The 24,811-nt window shown below is 40.5% G+C and overlaps 1 protein-coding gene across 1 annotated transcript; it reads left to right on the top strand.

Moving 5' to 3' along the window:
- The first annotated feature begins 11,229 nt into the window (after nt 1-11,229).
- C16H17orf75 (chromosome 16 C17orf75 homolog) lies at nt 11,230-22,714 on the top strand. The gene is made up of 10 exons (XM_031468296.2): nt 11,230-11,419; nt 12,112-12,192; nt 13,947-14,072; nt 15,125-15,268; nt 15,472-15,529; nt 16,711-16,830; nt 17,479-17,543; nt 17,679-17,815; nt 18,672-18,775; nt 20,552-22,714. The coding sequence occupies exons 1-10, from the start codon at nt 11,280-11,282 to the stop codon at nt 20,765-20,767; spliced, it is 1,191 nt and encodes a 396-aa protein (XP_031324156.2). The 5' UTR covers nt 11,230-11,279; the 3' UTR covers nt 20,768-22,714.
- The last annotated feature ends 2,097 nt before the right edge of the window (nt 22,715-24,811 follow it).

Here is a 24,811-nt window from a genome sequence, read left to right as displayed (position 1 = left end):
TTTAGAAGAATCACTTTGGCTCCAGGGTGAACAGTGGATTGGTGGACGCTTAGAGGCAAGTCATAGAGAATGTGACAGTAATCTGGGTGAGAGATGAAACTGGTCTGAAGTGGGGCAGTGATCCTAAGAAGTTATTTATTCATTCTTCCTAAAATAAATAATAATTTTTTTGACTTTTTAAATTTATATATTTTTATTGAAGTATAGTCAGTTTACAATGTGTCAATTTCTAGTGTACACCACATTGCTTCAGTCATACATGAACTTACATACATTTGTTTTCATACTCTTTTTCACCATAAGTTACTACAAGATATCAGATAGAGTTTCCTGTGTTATACAACATGAACTTGTGTTTCCGTTTTCCTTTTCTATTTCTTTTTTTGGAGGGGGGGAAGGTAATTCGGTTTATTTATTTACTTAAGATAATTTTAGATGGTGCCCAGTGCCCTACCAAAACCAAAAATGTAGGAGAAAGGTGATAGAATAATGTAAGGATGTCCACTCTTGCCACTTTTATTCAATACTGTACTTCACGTCTATCAGGGTGATTTGGCAAGAAAAAGAAATAAAAGGAATCCAGGATGGAAAGGAAGAAGTAAAACCATTTCTATTCATAGATGGCATGATCGTGTGAATAGAAGAAAAAGCCCACAAAGAAAAATTAATATATTGAAATCCTATTCTTGAGCACTACATGATGTGGCCTTATTTGCTAACAGTCTTTACAGAGGTAATCAAGCTAAGGTGAGATCTTTAGGGTTGACCCAATATGACTGATTCCTTAAAAAAGAGGAAATTTGCATGCAGAGACAATATGAAGAGACATAGAAAGGAGAGCACTATACATCAAGGAGAGAAACCTGGAACAGACTCTTCTGCAGCCCTCAGAAGGAGCCAACCCTGCTGACACCTTGACCTTGGACTTCTAACCTCTATAACTGTGAGACAATAAATTTTGTTGTTCAAACAACTCATTTTGTGGTACTTTGTTAACAGCAACCCTAGAGAACTAATACATTTGTATATAGAAAATTTTGAGGAATATATATTTTTTAAAAATGTAGTGCTAGTTAGAGCTCAATAAGGTTCACAATACAAGATTAATGAACAAAAATCAATTGTACTTTATACACTAGCAATGAGCAATTTGAAAATAAAATTAAGAAAGCAATTCCATTTACACTAGCATCAAAAAGAATAAAAATTAGGAATAAATTTAACAAAAGAAGTTCAAAATTTATATTCTGAAAAGCCAAAACATTGTAAGAAATTAAAGGAGCTCTAAAGAAGTGAAGACAAAAAACAAACAAAACAACCCTGAGATTAATAACTATTCAAATAAATGGTTACAATGCATAATTCTAGGTCAACAAGTCATCCTCAACTCAATTTTGTGGTATTAGGAGTTCTAGTGTCAGAGTGTTTGGGTTTGAATGCCACTCTGTCACTTACTAGCTATTTTACCATGGACAAGTTAAGAAAATCCGGCCTTGGCTTACTCATCTGTAGCATGGGACAATAATATCTACCTCATGGGGTTGTGAGAATTAAACAAGTATTTGTAAAGCACTAAGACAAGCCCTCATACACAATAAGTGCTCAATAAATGTTAGCTATTTTTCTGTATGACGTTAACATGGGATGTAGGTGTACTTTGATATCTTTAATATAGTGTAAGGTGAAACAAGCAAGAAAGAGATGCCTAGGCGTTACAAAGTCTTAAAACGAATTCAGTAAACAGTCATTGAGCACTATAGGCCATGTGTTAGGCCAGAGGATATAGCAGTGAACAAGCTGACATTCTACTGAAGGAGGCAGACAGAAAATAAATACCTAACGTCAGAGGTAACAAATGCAATGAAGGACTGAACAGTCTAAGGGGACAGGATAGAGTCATTAATGGGACCGCAGTGGAGGTGCTTATAGGATGTGTTTTGTGTTAGGCAGTCAAGAAGTTCACTCTGAGGAACTGATGTTTATGCAGCGATCCGAATGATGTGAGGGAATAAGACATAAAAATCAGGGAGCATTCCAAGCAGAGAGAGAAGAGCAGTTAGAAAATTATTAAATTAGAAAAAAATTAGAGCTTTTGAGAAACACCAAGAAATGTGACCTGAACAGAGTGAACAAGGGGGCAGGTGATAGGAAACGAAGTCAGAAGGAGATAGAAGATAGATTATAAAGCCCCTCTACAACTCACCATCATAGTCTTTTATTCAGAGTTGTTTCTGAGACCCAAGCAGAATACAATTTAAAATAACAGTTAAGAGTATGCATTTGGGGGTCAGATAGACATAGTTTGATCACTTATGTTGACTGAGCCTCAATTTCCTCAGCTGTAAAACAAGGACAAACCTCATCGACAGATCTGGTCCAAAGATAAATGAAATAAAATAGGTAAATATCCTGACCTACGATTACTGCTAAATAAATGGCAATACTAAAACTATAAATGCTATATTGATGATTATTTCTGTTGGCATTTGATAGACCAACTTCCAAAGATGAATGTTTTCAGATTATGTTCGTAGTCAAGAGGCCAGTAATGAGATTTCTAAGCTCATCTTAGGTTTCCACATTACTTTCTTGGTAGTAATTACATTCTTCCCTTTCCCATGTGCATGCCTTGTCTCCTCAGTTGGGTTGCCAGCTCCTTTAGAACAAAAACTTAAATACTGGGTTGTTTTTCTAAATGTGCACATGTTTTAATTCATCCTTTTAAAACAGCTGCATAATCTTCTGGTACACATGTGTATTAGTCTCCTGTTGCTGATATAACACATTACCACAAACTCAGTGGATTAAAACAATACAAATTTATATTACAGTACTGAAGGTCAGAAGTCTGAAATGCAAGGTCCTGGGCTCAATCCCCAGTACCTCTTCCAAAATTAAAAAAAAAACAAACCTAATTACCTACCCCAACAACAACAAAAAATAATAAATAAATAAATAAATAAATAAATAAATAAATAAATAAATAAATAAATAAATAAATAAATATTTTAAATTAAAAAAAACCTCACAGCGAAAGAGAATGTGACAATGAATACATGTATGTTCATGTATAACTAAAAAATTGTGCTCTACACTGGAATTTGACACAACATTGTAAAATGACTATAATTCAATAAACAAAAGTTTATATACATAAAAAAAATAAAGTAATGGAAACCAAAAAAAAAAAAAAGTCTGAAATGGGTTGGCTGAGCTGCATTCTGTCTGTGGCTAAAGGGGAGAATCTGTTTACTACCTTGTCTAGCTTCTAGAGGATGCCCAATTCCTTGGTTTGTGGTCCCAAATCACTCAATCTATGCTTTAGATACCATAATTGCCTTCTCTCTGATCTGCCTCCCTCTTATAAAGACTTTTTTGGTTACATTGGGCCCACTTGAATAATCCAAGATAATCTCATTTCAAGATCCTTCATTTAATCACACCTGCAAAGTCCCTTTTGCTACTTGAGGTAACATTCTCAGGTTTCAAAGACTAGGATGTGAAAGTGTTCGGAGAGGGCTCATTATTCTGCCTGCCATCACATGTACCTTAACTTATTTCATTAGTCCTCCACTGTCGAACATTCAGATTGTGTCTAATTTTTCATCATTACAAACCATGCTGCAAGGAGTATCTTTGGACTTATGTATTTTCACACTTACGTGAGTGCATCTATTTGAAGATGTCCTGATATTGCATTGATAGTCAAAAGGTATATGCATTTAACATATTGATAGACACTAATTATCAGAGAAATACAAATCAAAATTCTAGTGATGTATTACTTCACACCAGTCAGGATGGCCATCCTTAACAAGCCCGTAAACAATAAATTCTGGAGAGGGTGCAGAGAAAAGGGACCACTCCACTGTCAGTGGGAATGTCATTTGTTGCAGCCACTCTGGAAACACTATAGAGATTCCTTAAAAAAATAAGAATAGATTTATCTTATGATACAGAAGTCCTACATCTGGACGTATATTCAAAGAAAACTCCAATACAAAAGACACATGCACCCCAATGTTCATAGCAGTACTATTTACAATAGCCAAGACATGGAAGCAACCTTAGGGTCCATCAACAGATGACTGGATAAAGACGATGTGGTGTGTGTGTGTGATATATATGCTCAATACTACTCAGCCATAAAAAAGATTGAAATAATGCCATTTGTAGCAACATGGATAGCCCTAGGGATTATCAGACTAAGTGAACTAGGTCAGACAGAGAAAGACAAATATCACTTACATGTGCAATCTTAAAAAATGACAGAAATGAGCTTATTTACAAAACAGAAACTCACAGACATAGAAAGCAAATTTATGGTTACCAGTGGGGGTTGGAGGGGTAAATTAGGAGTTTGGGATTAGAAGATACAAACTACTATATACATAATAGATAAATAGAAGGGCGATCATCAGTTGATTTTGGTGCTTTAAGGCAGTAATTGCAGAGAAGATCAACTTGCAGACTATAGAGAAAACAAAAAGGATTAACAAGCAAAAAGCTCTGATAATCCAATACGTAGGTTGATGCCATGAAAACAGTTGGTGGGGTTTAGCCATTTTAAATTATCAGACATTTCTTACTCAATATTTGTTTGAATTTCCTTTTGTATGTAAACCAATTGTTGATGTAACTGGGTAGACAGAGTGTCGATACTGGACTGAAGGTTAGAGGAGAACGCTCCCTGTAAATGCCTTTTACCCAAATCCCAGGAATGTTGCAACTGGTTGTAGAGCAAGGGGGTGACGCATATTTTATCATGTTGCCAATCACACTGTATGAGTTGTCTGTCAATCAGGGCTAGTTGTCTGTCTCCAAGCCATTCAAGGGATGCTTCAACTGCTTGTAATCTTTGCATAATGCCATTATCTATTTGGGTTTGAGTGAGCATAGCATGAGTAATGTTTGTCGTGACATGATTTACAATTTTTGCTGTATATATAGATTTAGTAAGGGAAACTGTGGCTACAGAAGCAGTGGCAAGAATAATTACTGCAGAAATGACAAAAGCAATGAGCCATCCAATGAACATTTAGATCTCCATTTGGAAATGGCTTGAGTAAAACTAGTGAGACTGTTGGTTCCTTCCCAGGGACGGGTTAGATTAACAGGTAGCCACACTTGGGGCTGTCGCCTTAACATGACAACATGAGAAATATTTAATTTGGTAGCGTTTAAATAACTTATGCATGATGTATACCAGGCAGGGGAATGTACTTTTAGAACATAAAGATTGTTATCAAAGGTAATATCGATCTTTTGAGAAGACATTGAGAAAAATAAGGATGTGGAGTACAAGATAGAATGTGATCAGAAATATGAGAGGTGAGATTAACAGCAAATTTACTGCTGTGGTTATTATGTAGGCCATGAGAAATATTCCGAGGAAGAAAGGGAAGGGCAACGTGCCACAAAGTGGAATGCCAAGGACTATGTATAAGACTGTTAGAAGTTCTTAAAATTGGGCCAGAAAGGCCCCCATTAGTCCAATAGATGGAAGAGTTACTTGAGTCTGTAAAATTTAATCTTTTCCCCATAGAAGATAGATAACTTTGAGGGCCCCAATCAAAAAGGGTGTAGTTGGGAGAAAGGGGCCGCTCGTAAGCAATAGAGGATCTACACTGTTGAGATGGATTGACTGTTAGGAAACCAGACCCTAGTCATCTGACAATGGTTTACAGGTGGAGGGGTCGAACGATTGGATGGAATGTCCTCATCTACTGCTGCTGCAAAAATAAAGGTAAGGTTGGCCTCTTGGTTATTAATTTTGGGGAGATAATGTAAATAGGTTCGAGATTTGATAGACTGACAATTAGTTGTATAGGTGGTAGTAAAACATACTGGAGGAAGGGCATTAAAAAGGGAAAGAGAATCATTTAGAGTTAACCAATCACGTTGTTCCAGAAGGGGTCCTTGAGGTGGGAGCCAAGTGCCTTCTGTGCACCGGGTGTCATTGCTGCTTAGAGGAGGATCAGCACCCCACAAGGAAACAGGTCTGAAGAGAGGAGGGTTGATAATGTGTGTCCAGTATAAATGGGCTTGTGCTGAGGGAATAAAAAGAAAAGCAAAGAGCAGGAACGGTATTACCTTACCACTGCTAAGTATGCTGTGAACATGTTATCTGGATTGGGAGGTGCTCCAACTCATTGCATGACTTCAGTGGCTTGTTGATCGAGTCTTTTAAGTTGTCCCTAGATCACATCTGCAGCTTTGGCTGTTCTCTGACAGGGTTTCAGTCGATGGTCTTGGAAGGAGAGATTGGCCATCTGAGGAAGAGAATTGCAGGGCTGATCTTTCCAGCTCATGGTAGGGCTTGACAAAACGGGCTGGTGTCCAATGTCGTCCTGTAGGTAAGAGAACACAAGTGTAGCCTCGCCCCCAGGTGATTAACTCATAAAGTCCTTCCCAGGAATTGTTTTCATGTGTCACATTTTTTACTAATACTTTTGCTCTTATAGAGGCTGCTGATAATTATATTAAAATGGCGATCTGCCGCTGTGAGGCCTTGAGAATTGCAATTCAGAAAATTTAAAGTATATACTGCTTTGTGTAATATATCTGAGAAGGACATGCCAGGTGTATTCCCCCTTTTTTGTTTTTTAATCACAGATTTTAATGTAGAGTGAGCATGTTTTATAATGGCCTGTCCAGTAGGATTGTAAGGGATACCTGCAGTATGTTGTAATTCCCAGTTTTGTCAGAAAAGTTTGAATCTGGAGGAGATATAACTAGATCCATTACCAGTTTTTATTTGTTGTGGCTTTCCCACGTGTGCGAAAGCATGTAAGAGGTGACTGATGACACGTTTTGTGTTTCCTCCAGTGTGAATGGAGGCGGAGATATATCTGGAGAAGGTGTCGACCAAAGGAGTATAATGGGTTACGTCAGTTTGCCAGATTTGATTGGGCTTTATGCCAGCCAAGATTTTTGTCCTCCAGATAATAATTGACAGTCTGGACAGGCTAAAACGATTTGTTTTGCCTGAGGTACAATTAACTAGAATTGTTTAACAAGAGATTTATAATTTTGATGAAAGAACTCATGTGATTGTTGAGCTGCTTTAAAAGCTAAGCTATAACCGACAAAGTGATCTGCAATGGCATTACCAGTGGTTAAGGGACCAGGTAAATTTGCATGAGATCTAATATGTGTAACCAGGAGACAGTGTTGTCGTTTGTCTATAAGAGACTGCAAAGTAAGGAAAAGGGAAAGGAGGGAAGAATCAGTTAATCCTTTGATGGAGGCTTGTTCTATGTTTTGAATAACATAAACTACGTGTTGTGAATCAGCGACCAGGTTAACAGGCTGGTGAGAGACATGTTGGAGTGCCATAATGGCAGCCTTAAGTTCTGCTCTTTGTGTAGAGGTTTGTCCTGTAGAAATTACCTTGTGCCATTTTTGGTCAAACCAAACCATGGCAGATTTAGTTGTTTTTTCAGAGCCATCAGTGAAGACTGTAATAGCACTATGAGTAGGTGTAGACACAGCCTTCTGAGGTATAGTGACATTAATAAGGGCTAATTGTTGAAGTAATTTATCAGAAGGTACGAATATATATATATATATATATATATATATATATATATATATATATATATATATATTGTCCTGTAAATTCAGCTATGGTGGCCTGGAAATCTAAAGATTGTGTAAGTGTTGGGAGTCTTCTAAAGATATTCCTGGACAAATTATGGGTCAGAACCAGTTAATTGTTGACAACGGTATCGGCCTTTATACAGTAGATCAACAAGTTGTTGAGTGTATGAAGTAAGAGCTTTTTTAAGGGAATGAGATAAAAATATCCATTCTAAACATTCAATACCATCAATGAATCGTCCTAATAACCCTGTGGGGGTATGGAAGGTAGGAAATAGAAATAAAACATGGGATAGCCTGGTTGCCTTCTGTGCAACTGCCTGTGTTGGATGGCCTCTTCAATGAGAGCTATTTTCTTTTTAGCTTCCTAAGTCAAGCTTCGGGGAGAATCTAAGGCATTATCTCCCTCGAGGATACTGAATAAATTGGAAAGTTGTCCTGTAGAAATCCCCAAGATAGAGCGGATCCAATGAATGGCCCCTAAAATTTTTTGAGAATCATTTAATGTACGTAAGTGTGGAGTGTCCAAGATAATAGGCTGAGACTGAATAGTTCAATTGAAGACTCTTTGGCCTAAATATTGCCAGGGTTTTTGAATCTGATATTTTTTCCGGAGCTATTTGAAGTCCTCGTCCTAATAGAGAGGTTTGCATATGTTGATAGGCAGACAGGAGCTGAGGCTGCGTGGGGGCGGCAAGCAAAAGATCATCCATATAATGATAGATCAGGCAGGAGGGATGAGTGTTACGGGTGGGTAGTAACACCTGATGTACTCAAAATACTGACAAATTGTAAGACTATTCATTATTCTCCGTGGTAAAACCTGCCATTGATAATGAGATGGGGGGCTTGATTGTTAGGTGAAGGTAGAGAGAATGCAAAGCGCTCACGGTCTTGTTCAGCTACAGGAATAGTAAAGAAGCAATAAGAGGCCAATCTGCAGGAATTATAGGAAGACCGGGTTGTAATACCCCCACTGGCTGAAGAAAGGCATTCATAGCCCGAAGCTCAGGCAGTAATAGCCATTTTCCTGACCTTTTAGGGGTGGTAAAAAATAGGAGTGTTCCAAGGGCGCGTAGAGGGCTCGGTATGTCTGGCTTCCAATTGTTGCTGAACTAGTAAGGTAGCTTGAATAAGTTTCTCCCCTTTGAGGGCAACTGTTCGATCCATTTTGGTGTGGAAGATTTCCAAACCAAAAGGAAGGAAGATATTTTAACAGTGGCCCCTACCCAAAAAACTGTATAATTACTTTCCATTGTTGGAAAAGGTCTCTGCCCCATAGAGAAACAGGTATGAGTAGGATAAAAGGTTGAATATAACCTATTTGTCCCTCTGGGCCATGCATTTAAGAGGTCTTTTCCTTTGTAATGGTAGGTGGGTCCCTCCAACCCCTGTAACGGTCATAAGGCCTGAAATCTTTTCCCAATGTTCGGGCCATTCATGTGAAGCAGGAACAAAAACATCAGCTCCAGTGTCAATAAGACCTTGGAAGAATTTACCTTTAATTGAGATAGTTAACAAAGGTTTATTTGACTTAATGTAAGTCTTTGTTTTCCCTTTTACTCAGGAGAGAATCAGGAATGTAAGAGGAAGTTAAGAGTAACTGTGCTATCTGGGTTTGGGGTGGGGTATAACACGCAACCAAGATGCTTTTAATAAAACTTGAATTTCACCCATGTAATCAGAGTTAATAATGTGGGGAAGAACTATAATTCCCTTTTTTGTAAGATTTAATTTTCCCAAGATAAGAACCTTGGAATTAGGTGGCAGAGGGCCCCAAATTCCTATGGGGACAGTGTATATATTGTCCTGTTCCTTTAAAATTAATTCTGAGGTAGTGTACAGGTCCAGTTTGGAGCTCCCTGAGATGGAGGCTCACAGGTCGGAGACCCTTTTGTGGCCTGAGTTAGGAATATCTGAGATGGGGTTTTCATTATGGCACCACTCCACTTGGGGTTGGGGGCACAGGAGCTGGCACCCCTCTTCTTGTTTCCAGAAAGGGGTTTCCTCTCCTTATCAAATTTAGAATGGCATTGGTTGGCCCAATGCTTTCCTTTGCTACATAGAGGGCAGTCTTTGGTAGGAGGCTTATTAATTATTCCTTTTTTAGATTGGTGGCATTTCCTCTGAAAATGTCCTGTTTTGCCACATTTAAAGCAGGTTTGAATAGATTTCCGGTGAAGAGGGCGGAGTGGTAGGATCATGAGCTTGCCTCTCCTCGTGACTACAATGAAACCACAACTGACTGCTAAATAACCATCGAGAAAAGACTGGAACCTAGCAAAAAAGATCTTCTGCAACTGGAAACATAAAGAAGGAACCACAGCAGGACGGCTGACATCTTGATTAGATCAACTCTGCGAGACCCCCTTAGACTCTCAAATTTACCGAGAATGATTCTTCAATCAGAGTGACATATGTAATTGGAATTTGAACAAAGCAAGGCATAAGTCATAAATCTTAAGCAATTTAAGTAAAAGGTTAAACTGTTCTAGGTTAAGATATGCTAAGAGATAATAAAAGGGAAGCGTAGGAATCTCAGGAATCAAAGACAGCCAGTTCTAGATAAGCAAAGCATGCCCTGCTGTTTTAAGCAAAGCGCAGTGCGACCCTACAATTTGTTTGCCCGTGATTGTGCTCCCACAATAAATGACAAGGTCCTACTGTATAGCACAGGTAACTGCATTCAATAACTTGTAATAACCTATAATGAAAAAGAATATATATGTACAACTGAATCACTGTGCTGTAGACCAGAAACTAACACATTGTAAATCAATTATACTTTAATAAAAATAAATAAAATATTGATAGATATTTTCAAGTTCCTTTCTAAAGCATGTGCATTAATCTTATTCCTATGAACTGTTTTTGAGAATGACTCCTTCCTTACATATCCCAGTGCAGAATATTATCAGACTTTAAAATCTTTGCTAATCTGCTAGGTGAAAAGTTGTACAATCAGTTTTAGTTGAAGTTAATGTATCCTTCATTTTATTTCTTCTTCTGTGAACTGCCTGTTGCTTATTTTTTTTTTCTGTTTATTGACAAATTATGGCCCTTCATCTATCATGTAAGTTGCAAATATTTTTCCCAGTTTGTTGTTCGTGTTTTGACTTTGGGCCACACAGAAAAGTTTTTTACTAGTCAGATTTATTAATCTTTTCCTGGGGTTTTCTAAGTGTTTCGTTAATGTTTAGAAAGGCCTCCTTCAAGAGTTTTGTTTTTTTTTTATTAAAGTCTCCCATATTTTCACCTCTTTTGTGTGTGTGTTGGGGGTGAGATTTAAGAACATAAATTCTTCCCTCTTTCCTCAAACTGGCGTAGGTGCTTGTGTGTTCCCGCGCCGGGAAGGAGGAAAGAAGCTTTACTCCTTTCCAGGTGGCTGGTTAGTTGCACCACCTTTATCACATACGGAGTCTCCTAGACGTCTGAAACTGGAGGCAGAAGAGAAAAAGATAAAAGAGAAGTGGTAAAGTCTTTCCTCAGAGGTAAGTTAGCACACCCACTGGCCCCGGCCGCAGACTAGCTTCCTCGCCTGAGACCCGAGAAACCAACGGAACGCACGTGCGCGAGGGCCGGGAGCCGGACGGGCCCAGCCACCGAGGACTGTACGGCAGCGGGGGAGCGGTTTGGCGGGGACACACGGCCGCTCGGAGGCCGCCGAGGCCGCCGCGATGCTCCCCTCTTTGCGGGAATCACTGGATGGGGATGAAAAGGAACTAGAGAGCAGCGAGGAGGGTGGCTCCGCTGAGGAGCGGAGACTCGAGCCGCCGCCCAGCAGCCACTACTGTCTCTACAGCTACCGCGGAAGCAGGTGCAGCGCCCGGCCGCCCGTGTGGCCCCGCCCCGGCCCCGCAGCCCACCCCCAGCCCCACAGCCTGGCGGCTCCGGAACGCCGTCTTCTTCCCTCCGGGCCAAGAGCTCTGGCCCTCAGGGCAGTCCTTGCCTCACGCCGTACTTCCCCGCCCCCGTCCCGGACTTTTGTGCCCTCCCATGCCTCTTCGCTCTGTGCTTCCCTGTCATCTTTTCGGCCCCTTTCTGTCGCCCCTGCCCTTTGTTCAGCGCAGTCTCGCATGCTGAATAATGTCGATTCCCATTGCCTGTCCTTCCTGTCGCCTCCCCCCCCTTCCCTCCATCTCCAGTCCCCACATCCGTACCCCTACCCTCACCTTTTCTTTACCCTCTGTCCTTGCAGCCTCTTTTCCCTCCACCCGGGCAGACTTCTTGGGGCTCTTTTGGCCCTGTAAAGTCTGTTTTTAACAGAAAATTTCCTTGAATCTTCCCAATGCTTGATTAAGCCTTTCCTCCACCCCATAGGTGGCCGGGAGAGAGAAGGGACTCTTGTCAGCACTGTTCTATGGGTTTTCCCTGTCAATGAAAATAGGCACTGGAGGGTTCACGCACTTCTGTCTTGCAGCATTTTTAGTTGACTGTTTGTGGGGCTCCCCATACCCCACTTGAGTTAGAGCCCATAGTTAACAGCTGAATTGCTTCTGTGGCATGCAGATTGGCACAGCAGCGAGCGAACAGTGATGATGGAAGCCCTAGCGGCACAAACGCAGAAACTCCATCTGGTGATGATTTCAGGTAAAAACAGTTTGGCCATAACCCGTGTATGTGCTTTCATCTTGAGGGTATCTCTGGCCTTCAGATGTCAGTGAGTACCCTATCCCCACTCAGCTTTTCCTGAGTCAAACCATCAAGCCCACCTGTCCCCTAGGGACCTCATCTCGCTTTCCTCATTAGTTCATTCATTCAAGGCTGGGGCAGATCCAGATACTGATAGTGCCCCTGGTGATTAGCCAGCCAGTTATTCTGAGCTTCCTGACTGGGACTCCAGTAAATATTCAATATCATATGGGTATCAAGAAATTTAATATCCTCCTTTTTTCTCCCTGTTAATATCCTTTCATAGCTCCTCTGCTTCACACTAGAATGTAAACTCCAAGACAACAGAGACTGCCCTTTCTTTTGTTAATTGATCTCTCTCTACCTAGTACCTTGAGTGGTACCAGGCATAGGGTAGACATTTCATATATATTTATTAAATAAGTGAATGAATGAACCTTAACACTTGATGCAAAGTAGGGTATAATACAAAAATATTATGTTCACCGGATGATGGATGATTTAAGGAATTTTTCAGTGTTGTAATAATATTGTGGTTATATATATATATATATATATATAGTCCTCAGTTTTTAGAGATACCTAATGAGAAATTTAGGGATGAAATAATATGATGTCTGGAACTTTGCTTCAAAATAACTCTGAGAGGTGGGAGGGTATGCACAATTCAGGGGCGTACATGTGGAACAACACTGGCCATAAGCTGATAATTGTCAAAACTGGGTGGTACATGTGGGTTCATTATACTATTCTCTCTACTTTTTATATGTTTGAAACTTTCCATAATATGAAACCGAAGATGTGAGAAGTTCAGATTCTCTATTGGGAAGTTTGGTGCTAGAAGATCTTTTTTCCCTGCATATTCAAATTATAGTTTCTGTTTATTTTCCAATCTAAACCAAGCTGAAATTGTTATTTTTAGCTCATAAAAATGATCACTAAGCTGGTGTGGTTACTCATGGGTAGTAGGTAGTGGGAGGACTGAGGAAAGAAGAGGCGTGACATAGTGATCTAGGAGAGTAGAAGACAGTGAACCAGGCAAGGTAGTGATAGCTGGGCAGCAGTGAGGGCCCACTTGAGGTCAGTGGTCATTAATTTAAAATGAGACTAGAAGGAGGAGGGTACAGCTCATGGTAGAGTGTGTGCTTAGTATGTATAGGTCCTGGGTTGAATACCCAGTACTGCCACTAAAAATAATAAATAAACCTAATTCCCTTCCCTCCAAAAAAAAAAGTAAGTAAAATGAGACTAGACACTGTGAATGTAGGTTTTTGTCCAGCTACTTTCAGCTGCGTGGGTGCTGGTGCAGAGTAGGGAGAAAGCCGGACTAAGTCGGGCTGAAGTTTTGCTGAGCAAGTACAGGGAGGTGAAAATAAAGAGGCTGACTGAGAATGTGTGCAGGGGTGTGATTATGACTGACCGTGGAATTTCAGCTAGGTAAGGAGGGAAGTGAGAATGAGAAACTGGAGGGACTGTGAAAGGGAGGTAAGGCGCAGTGGAGTCCTAATACTAGAGAGAATAAGCTGGAAAGATTATTGAACAGATGAGGTAGATCATATTGGGTGACAAACATCCTAGGAGCCTCACCAGCAGAAGTCAGATAGGGAGCTTTTTCAGGTCCTTAAAGAGGACTTTTAGCGACATCCTGTCTGACTTACGGAGTGTGAATGCAGTGTCCACTGGTAAGGAATGTGTGTCTTTCCTTCGTCAAGCCTCTCCTTGGCAGATACTAATCTACCATCTGAAGTGGAGCCAGAGCTGCGCAGTTTCATTGCTAAGCGTCTTTCTAAGGGAGCCGTCTTTGAAGGGCTGGGTAATGTTGCATCTGTGGAGCTGAGGTAAGTGTAAAATGTGCTGTGCCCTGAGATTTTATTTCTGAGCTGAATATGAGAAATGATGAGAAACCCCAAAAGATCAGCTCCTGCTGAACCTGCGAGTTCATCTTTGTTCCCTGGCAGCTGAGCACTGGGCCTCACACGCAAGCATTTGTGGAATGGAATCAAATGAATGACAGGGACTCTGCCTCTTCAGTGTACTTATTTAGTGTTGTACTTGGAAGAAAAGAGTTCATTGGCAAAACTCGAATTGTATACTTTACAGTTTGTAAAGTGCATGCATAAACTTTGATGCCATTCTCCTTGCAAAGGGGTGAGAGAGCAGACAGTCTTAATCCCATTTTCAGGTGAGGAAATAAACTCCTTCTTGAGGGACTGTGAAAAAGAGGTAAGGGCAGTGGACTGGGGTCCCAGAGGAGTCAGAAGACTAGGGAGGATAAGCTGTAAAGCTAGGACTGCTTTGAACAGATGAAGTGGATCATACTTACCTTACCCAAGGAGGTGGGTCCCGCCCTCAGGTCCCAAGGCTGGTCACCTTGATGGAACTCAGGTTTAAATATAGGTGTTCTCAGTTGCATTCCAGCCACATTTCCATTACACCCCTTGCTTGTAGTTCACTTCAGACCATGATATTGGCATCAAGTCCGTTCAGGAGTACAAGGCCACATCCCAGAGATAAGGCCACAGGGTGAACACAGCCCATCTGCCTAGGGCTTCTGCGATTCATGAAGTTTTGAGGGAGGGAGAAAAGATGATTATATTTATGTGAACATGGATAAACTATGAACAAGACTGAAATTTGCAGGAATGTTTCATGTAAGACAGGAGAATTCAAAGACATTCCATGTTAGTCGGGTGCTGCTTTAGCTGAAGCCCGTGGTGGTGTCTGTTCGTTCTCCTCTGCTGTTATGACTAAACCACAAAGCCTGGGAAGCTCTGACCTGCTGAGCAGTGCAATGGTGCTGCCCGGGCAAGATGACCAGGGCTCAGAGCAGTCTACAAAATTGCATGAATTATCAAAGTAATACATTTTACCTCTTTTTTCCCTTTTCTAGAATTCCAGGTTACCAAGTCGGTTGTTACTACTGCCTTTTCCAACAAGAAAAGCTGCTTCCTGAAACAGCAACAATGGACTCGGAACCTAATTCTTCAGAGTACGTGGTCTGTTTTTTAGGAGGGTCTGAAAAAGGACTTGAGCTATATCCTTTCTTTGGTCTTTAAGGATAGCAGGTGAGAAAATGCTGGAAGGCAAGTGGAGGATTATTACTTGAATTTCATTCCTTCAGATGACCAGTTTGTCTCGGCTTGTTTGAATTGACAATTATTTGAGAGATTTTATATTACCTTTTGAGAGATAAAACCCTGTCTTGATTCATCCTTTATTGCTTCCTTAAGAACATACTTTCAGGCTTGAATTGGACAAGTACATTCAAGGGCTGAAAAATAACATGAACTGTGAGGTAAGATGATTGCATTAATATTTTTAAAGACTGAGGTGATTAACATTATGTAACTGCTGTACTTGTCGAATCATCCAGGTGGACACAGACACTTAAATTCTGAAAATGTGCTACTTTGAGGGCTAGTAGAAAGGTGCTTGTTAAGGGAAGCAGGGAACATAGTCCTGTAAGTGCTGTTAAGTTTCACAAGATTGCTTCTGTTGTTTTGTATCCATGAAAAATTCAATTCATTGAATTTGAGGCCAAGTGAGGAAGAGGGTGCTCTTCTCCTGATTTCTAGACATGTGAGATTTATAGTTTGGTCAGACTAATGGCCCATAAGGTCACTGGCACCAGAGACATGCTATGCAGTGGTATGACTGTCCTTGAACACAACAAAAAAGATTCTCAGAAACATACCATTTTTCATTAATCAATCTTTTATGAATTGGATACAATCCATATCGATTCCTCTATCCGTACCTTTTAAAAACTAGTTTGTGGCGGTAGTTTAAGTCACAATTCTTATAAATTTTCTACCCATTACATGTGGTAATATTTCCTTTTACTTGTCATGCATGTGCTTATAAGACACTGCAGGAGAGGAAAGGATAGCACAGGAGTGAGCGGGGGATATGGGTTCAAGGGCGAGCAGCACCGCCCAGGGAGCCAGGTGAGCTCAAGGCAGCGGTTCTGACACCTGGAGTGGGCTTGAGTGCTCTGATGCCTGGACTTGTATCCTTCCCTGTTCACATCTGTCTGCATTCCTTCAGTCATTCAACAGGCACTTTATAAGCTCACACATGGCTGCTTCAGACACTGCACCAGTGCTGGGGAGATGAGAATCAGAGAGAGAGTATCTCCAAGAGTACGAAGTACAGTGGGAGGAGAGGCGTGTGCAAATGCCCAACTCCTCTAGGTGAAGAAATAGCACGGAACCCTATCAGTTCCATCTCTTCATTTTATATGATGTGTTTCTTAGTGTGTTCTTAAGAAATGCAGTACAGAATTAATCCCCATTCTGCCCAACAAGCCCAGCAAAGTTAAATCACAATTCCTTTTTGTGAATTGGTGGTGTTAGTTTAAAAGAAGGGGGTGTCTGTCTCCAGTTCTTTTCACTGTCAAGAGTATCATGAAGGAAATGTGAAGTCCACTAAGGTGAAGGCTTATATTAAAGCAAATGACGTTCTCTCTTGGTCTAGGCAAGGGCCGGGGAGAACCACATACAGTCCTACCTGAGCAGCTGGTTTGAGGATGTTGTATGCCCAATCCAAAGGGTGGTTCTTCTCTTTCAGGAGAAGCTTAGCTTTCTGCTCCATGCTGTAAGTATTGCCCAAACAAAAGCACTTCCTTAACTGAGAATCACTTTGGCAGAATTTGGATTATTTAAAGACATACTTATTTTCTCTAAACATTACTTTCCCTCCTCTGAATATTCATTCAGACCATGCTTGCAATCAGGATGGACCACACTCTATTTACTCAGATCTAGGAAGCTGCACTACTGAGGGGGAATTGCAAATACTGAGTCTTCCTAATAGGAGGAAACATTCTAAAGTACTTTTTGAAGTGATCTGGGAGAGGTGTAATTTCCAAAACAATTTGTGAAGGAAAACAAAAATTCAAACTGATTTTAACTATATTCAAAATGTGCCAATGAAAAATGGAAAATTCACTAAAATATCCAGACAATGGGGAAGGCTTGAGTAAATGGTCAGGCTTTTCATTCAGATATGCGTGGCGGGTAGATGCAGCTAAGGCTGGATGATTCGTGAGATCGGGGGTAAAGCCAGGTTTCAGACTATCAGTGAGCAGCAGGGGGACGAGGCCCTGGAGAGCTCCAGGGCCATGCCCGGCAAGCATCATTTAGCCTGGTGGTTATTGGGGGAGGTGACGTTTAGTCACAAGTAGCTGCTCAACAAGAAAAAGTGGGATACAGGGATGAACTAGGCTTTATTTTTCTCTCATAGGCTCTGAGTTATACTCCTGTTGAGGTTAAAGAATCAGATGAAAAAACAAAGAGAGACATTAACAGGTAAAGAACAGTTTTACCGAGAGAGACCCTTTCCACGGCAAGCCTGATATGTACATTGTTAAATGTCCCCTAGTGCAGAATGAATTTGCTTCTCCCTCCCTTCCTGTTTGTGGAAAAGGACTGTGTGTATGGCAGGTTTCTGAGTGTGGCCAGTCTCCAAGGCCTTATTCACGAAGGCACCATGACATCTTTGTGCATGGCCATGACGGAGGAGCAGCATAGGTCTGTGATCATCGACTGCAGTGGCTCCCGGCCTCAGTTCCACAATGCAGGTGAGCCACGACCTCGGAAGCAGCCTTCCTGGCGCGCCTGTGGATCTCAGCTTTCGCCCTGAGAACAGCAATACAAATTTACCCTTTCTGCCTTGTGCAGTGTTACATGTTTATCCGCGAATCGCCAAAAACAATAGCTATTCTAGAAACATGGAAATCACACCTTGCCTGACAATTCCACTCCTAGGTATAGAGAGAAACACTTGTATAGGTACATAAGGAGACAGATACAAGATGTTCATCAGGACACTTTGAAATAGCGAAGAACTGGAAGCAACTTAAATGTCCATCAACAGGAAAATTGACAAACTGCTGTATTCACACAATAGGATACTACGTAGCCGTGAAATGAGGGAACCGGAGCTACATGTCCCAGGATAGCTCACAAGCCTACTACCTAGTGAAAGAGCCATTAAAGAAAAATACATGGTTTTAACATATGCAAAACAATACTATATAGGGCTTAGAGATGAAAAAAAGTGTGTGGCAGAAGTTTAAAGAAAGACATGGGTATGATACACCTTTCTGATGGGAAGGGAGGGGGATGCACCTGCGAAGAGAGGCACACGAGAGCTGCGACCATTTTGGTACTTATTAACCAGGTGGTGAGTACACTTGTTTTAGACCATTATAGAAGTCTTAAATAATTCATTACAAGTGTTTTTTTTAAAGGAGGAAAGAATAGCACAATGTATACACATACTGAATCACTATGTTGTACACCTGAAACTAATATAATGTTATATGTCTCTTATACCTCAATTAAAAAAGAAAAGAAATAAAAAGGAAGAATAAATGTCTTGTGCTTTGTAGGATTTCATTTTCATTTATGTAATTTTTCTAAAATATTTTCTAGGAAGCAATCGGTTTTGTGAGGATTGGATGCAGGCTTTTTTGAATGGTGCTGAAGGAGGTAACCCTTTTCTTTTTCGACAAGTCCTGGAGAACTTTAAACTAAAGGTAACTAATGGGCTGTCTGCCAAGTGCCACATACAATCTTTGTCTAAATTTCAGTTGGTACTAGTGACCGAGTAACAGATCTGCTCTACAGCTATGACGTCTGTTAACTAGGACATTCTCAAAATTAGAATCCTCAATTTCCATTCATACCAACAGCATTGAGAGTGCCAGTTTCCTCACACCCAGTCCACTGGGTATCAAAACATTTTATCTTTGCTGATCTGACAGGTGACAATGGTATATCACTGTTTTTACGTGCATTAAAAAAATTCTGTTTATTTACGGGGGTAGAGTATAGCTCACGTGGTAGAGCACGAACTTAGCAGGCATGAGGTCCTGGGTTCAATCCCTGGTACCTCCACCAAAAATAAATAACAAATAAAATACATTACCCCCCCCAATACAGTTATTTAAACCAAAACCAAACAGCTCACCCTTTTCTCCCACTCCGTACCTCTTGCCTCTGGTGGCCATCAGTCTGTTCTCTGAGTCTAGGAGCGTGTTTTTATTTATTTATTTGGATTCCACATGTAGGAGAGATCATGTGGTATTTGTCTTTCTCTGCCTGACTTGTTTCATTTGGCACTTAGCATGGTGACCTTGAGGTCTTTCCACATTGTCGCAGATGGCAGGATTTCATTCTTTTTTATGGTTGAGTGGTATTCCATTGTGTGTATATACCAGTTTCTTTGTCCACTCATCCATCAGTGGACACCTGGGTTGCTTCCATGTCTTGGCTGTTGACGGTGATGCTGCAGTCAACATGGGGGTGCAGATACCTTTTTGAGTAGGTATTTTTGTTTTCTTCAGATGTTCAGAAGGGACATTACTGCATCATATTTTTTTTCACTTGGATTATCACTGTAGAGTATATTCCCCAAAGTGGGATTACAGAGGCAAAGGATATGAATGCTTTGGTTTCTATTGCAAATTGCCAGCTTGTACTTCAGAAAAATAGGAGCAAATTCCAGAATGGCTAGCAATGTGTGGGGCTTTTCTATGCAGAACCTAATATAACAGTTTTTATCCATCTTATTTATTTTTATTAATTCAGTATTGGCACTCCATAGCTGTTCAAATCTGTATGTCTTTATTATTCAGGCTGAACACTTTTTCAAGTTAGTTTACTATTTGTAAATAAACATAGACATTTAGATGGAGCAAATCTATCCACTATGATGATATAATGACATTATAAATTGTAAAGGCAATGCTAATGAAAGATGTTACCTGTCATTCTTTATATGTAAACAATATCTTTTTTTTGATAAATTGTCAAATAGGGTCCAGATCTTAACCATAAATTTGCATTATTCTGTATCTATTTTGTACCATAAGTTTTATTCATAATAATTAAAATAATTTTCTAATTTAAAAAGAACAAAAACTAGAATCACTAGAAGGCATTTATTTATATTTTTCAGTGGATCCTACATATGTATCATTGCATTTCCAATTCTCAGGAACATCAGGCTTATAATTTGTAACATATCCTCGTTGGAAAGCATAAAAAAAGAGGTTCTGTGCCTAAGGGTTCAAAATTCTGGTGCGGAGGCATGTTTTCACCTTAGGAGATTTATAAACCATTTTCACTTTATATAAGGGATTTTGTTCTCCCAAGGGCAAAGCGTATTAGCAGAAAGAAAATGATGAAAATATTTAAAATAAAAAGCAAAAATCTCAGCAACATATGTTGAGTTCTCAGCTAGATAGGAGATCTTTTTCAGGCTTTATTACCTCACTAAACACATATTTAACTGGGTAATCTTTCTCTAGGCCATACAAGACATAAATAATTTGAAGAGATTTATCCGGCAGGCAGAAACGAATCATTACGCTTTGTTTAAGTGTTTCTTGTTCCTAAAGAACTGTGGTAGTGGAGACATCCTTTTGAAGATTGTTAAGGTGGAACATGAAGAAATGCCTGAAGCCAAAAATGTGGTAGCCGTCCTTGAAGAATTTATGAAAGAAGCTCTTGCCCCAAGTTTCTGATCACATGTTTTGAGAAAACTGTATTGTGAAGTTACCTAAGCCTTGGTGTTCGAAACTGCAATTGTTACAATTGTTGTAGGATTGCTATTTAAGATTATTTGAAACATTCTAGCTTTTTTTTTTTTTGTACTTTTAAGACATAAAAATCTGAGGAACGTCTTCACTGAGTCTTAGAGAGGTGTGCATTCAAGTTGTGAAGTTTTTACATTTGCTGGACCCATAAATTCTAGACTTCAGAGAGCTATTGTTTAAAAACTTCAGAGGTGATTTTGTGGCTTCTCTGAGGAGTTTGCTGCAATATTTAGCAACTTTTCTTCCCAGAAAGATCATGATACTTCTTTCTCAATGTACTATAGCCTCTTCTAAAAAATGTATTCCTAATTTTAGGACAAATTAACAATAAGACATCGTTTCAAAGACAGATCTGTGCATCCTGTGGGTGCTTGATAGACTTTTTCAGTCTGATTGCTAATGGCATGGATGATGAGGCCAGCTTTGATGTCAATATGCAAATAAATCATGAGTGTGTAAGGAATGAAATGAGCTTTAAAAACAGACACACTAGTTTAAGGTAAAACATCTCTGATGGAGAACTACTGCAGAATTGGCCCCATCACTTTCCTTCATTCATTTGTTCACAGGTGTTTGCCAACAGCCTATATTTTCTTTTTTCTGTTATATGGAAATGCTGGAATTTTTAAGCAGAATGTTAAAGAAAGAAACAAAGTACATAAATTTTACAAGCAAACTATTACATAAAGCAAGCAAACAGAGATTCTTCATGTCAGACTTACTCATTGATTTTAGTTTTTTGTACATTTGTTACAAGCCTTATATTGTTTTACTCTGAATCAATCGAAAGTGCCCTCCGTTAGAGCCATTTATAATAATTCCCACAGAAGCCGACTGTAGCTGCACACATACAGCTGCAGTTTGTTCTGCAGAGCTCTTTAATAAATCCATTTGATAATGATTTTTGTTTAGAAGATCAGAAGTCTTGTGTTCTCACTGCCCTCGGGAGACCCACCCTGACTGCTCCGTGGAACACAAGCTTGTAAAAATCCTCTCCTAAACTCATCTAAATTCACATTAAGTGCTGAGTTTTAACTTTCAAAATGACTGACAACAGGATTCTGCGTTCTCTTCTGTAGAAGTCTAGAGACATGACTCACCAAGCCATTTCTTTTCTTTTAACGAGAAATACAATTCAGGATCCTCAGAAAGGCTTTCATGTGGTTTTAAACTTTAATAACTTGGATTGTAGTCAGTGTAGGAAAAAAAATCCAAGTAGCATCTTTTTTATAGCATTAAACTCAGAATGACTATGGGAAACAATTTTATGGCACAACCCTTGAATCTGACCGTTTCTGATGTAGGGTTGCTCACTTGGAAATCAATTTTTTAAATAAACAACATTAGGACATCAACATTTTGAGTCTGGAAAACATATTTTTCATCTTCAAATCCACATATCATTCAAGGATCCATGTTGTAAATAGCATTTGCAGACAAATGTATTACCTGCTTCCAGTCACTTGTGGATCGAGTCAAGGCGTAACTACATACTCTTTATATGTACATTTCTATCTATTTTTTGTAATGTCAGCTCACTACATGACACACTTGTATACAGTACAGCCTCATTTTAAAAGGGTTGCTGCATCACTACTGCAGGTGAGGCGACTAGTGAGACGGAGGTGAACATCCTGCAGGCCCTGAGAAGAGACTCAAAGAGCTCATGACTAGAAACATGCACTGTACTGACATTTTAATAAGCTAATACATTAACTTCTAAAGTTTTACAAAGGATTTGTTCAGGTGTGGAATACATTACGTACTATTTGTGTGCTGTACGTACAGAGGAAATGTCTGTCATGCATCTCAGTTGGTCTCAGTTTTCCTGTAATTATATTTTTAATAGTAATAATAAAACATCTTAGCTTCTCACCAACTCGGTCATTTTTACTCAGTGAGCTCAATTCTCCAACCTGACATTTTTATTAATTCACAAGTTTATGGGGCAATTGTACTTATTATGCTGAGGAATTTGTTGAAGGAAATCAATCACCTGCTGGGGTACACCTTTCTGCCTCTTGCAGGAGGCATGAGGCAAGAGGGTAAGAGCAATTTCCATCACGATGTTTTATTCATTGTCCAGTAAATTTACACGTGTCAAACTCAATAACCCAAGTCAATTCCTTTCTCTCTCATTCATTATTAACTATGACAGAATGTCTGTCCTTGACCAGAGGATCACTTATACCAGATGCCAAGAAAGCCTGCAGGCTTCTCAGAAATAGGATTCAGTTACTAGGACTAAAGTTTCCCAACCACGTATCTTCTCAGCCATGGAAACCCCGCTGGTTTCAATGAAGCCCTTCCACTTGGAGGTCTAGGATGGCAGCTCCAAGTCCTTTATCTGCTAAACTTCCTAAATGTGTCTCACAGACTTTAAATCACTCTGCATTGGCATAAATGCTAGATTCTGGAAATCGGGGGTGATAGGGAGCAGTAATGAATCAATACCTGTGGATTTTCTTGTCAACTGCTTCTGAGAGGGCTGACAAAGCGGAGATCCTGTTAAGTGAACACTGGATGAATGTTCCAAGGTTCACGACTATGGCTGAATGGCCCTAGGCCCAGCGCAACGAGACTGGGTCTCTAAACCACCACCCTGATGCGTCTACAGACTTCGTGTCCTTAAAGTCACATACAAACACCTGAGGGCTGAGAACGTGGAGCCAGGCAGTCTTGGGTATGAATCCAGCCATGCCATATCCTACTAGCAGGCTGCTAAACTCCTCTAAGCCATCCCCTCGTGTGTAACTATGGGCGTACTTCTCCCCATTTCACACCAAGTTCCTGTGCAATTGAATGAGAATAAGATATGCCAGGGCCCTAGCCCATAGTAGGAACCCAGTAAATTGTCTTCATAATTATTGCATTATTGGTAAACATCTCATTAAATTATGGTAAGAATGAGAATCTGGTAGAAGGGAGGAGGCAGAAGAGTGAAGAGGGAAGTGCAGGAGGCCAAAGGCAAGGTAAAGAAACAGCTTCTGGCTGCCAGGAAGCTTACCTTCAACTGCCTTGGGTGTCGGAGCCTGGACCGAACGTGCAGGAGCACTGATGCTCCCACAGGGTCCCCACTTCCCTTCTAGGGGAGCCGGTTCTTCACACTCCAAACAGAACTGGGTTCTCGGACCTTTTGCCTGCACTGTGCTCTGAAGTCTGTTCTGGGATGACTTCTTCAGCGTTCAGAAATATTTTAAAATGCTACACAGGAAGCTGATATGAAAACATTAGAGGAAATAACTCCCACCGTGAACTTAACAGGGTGGTTTAATCCTCAAGTGAGAGAAATGAATGGCAAAATGACAGCACACCGCCATGAGCTTAGAAAACTGGTGAGCACAAGTTCACTTTCCCAGGCTTCACCCAGCCAAAGCCCACTCACCAAGCACCAGACTCCACCTTTCACATTTACGCTCCTCTTATCGTCCCCTTTTGTATGAACTGTCCATGCCCTTTTACCCTGAGAACATTCCCATCCCTTCCTCAAGACCACAGTGCAGATGGCCCCGAGAAAGACCTAAACACGAGGCTACTGGGGTAAAAAAGGAAGTACCTAGGGTATCTTGAAGAAGACTTCTCCAATGATAATAGTGAAAATATTGATCTCTCATCGGAGTACAGTGCGACGTGGGAGGGGAAGGCGGGCACCCACCAGGACGGCTGGCACAGAGATTCCTGACCTGAAACCGTGGATGAGTTTCCTGATTTCCCAGCCTTCTCTCCCTAAATCGTATGCAACATTGTCTACTTGTGCATTTTTATGGGAAGAGAAATCATAGCTTTCAGCAACCACTCAAGAGAATTCAGCAATTCACGAAAGGTTAAGAGCCACCAAGCTGGAAACACCAGCACTGAGCACGGACGCCCCATCTGTAGCACGTAAATCAGAGCCCCAGCCCCACTGCCGTCAGCCCTCTCCCACCCGCCCTGACCCAGCCCCAGATGAAACAGGCTCCAATGACAGCCCTT

This window comes from Camelus dromedarius, chromosome 16, assembly GCF_036321535.1.
Source record: "Camelus dromedarius isolate mCamDro1 chromosome 16, mCamDro1.pat, whole genome shotgun sequence".
In the NCBI taxonomy this organism is placed as follows: domain Eukaryota; kingdom Metazoa; phylum Chordata; class Mammalia; order Artiodactyla; family Camelidae; genus Camelus; species Camelus dromedarius.
Note: the sequence above shows the minus strand (reverse complement) of the source record. Positions and strands in the feature narration are given on the sequence as shown.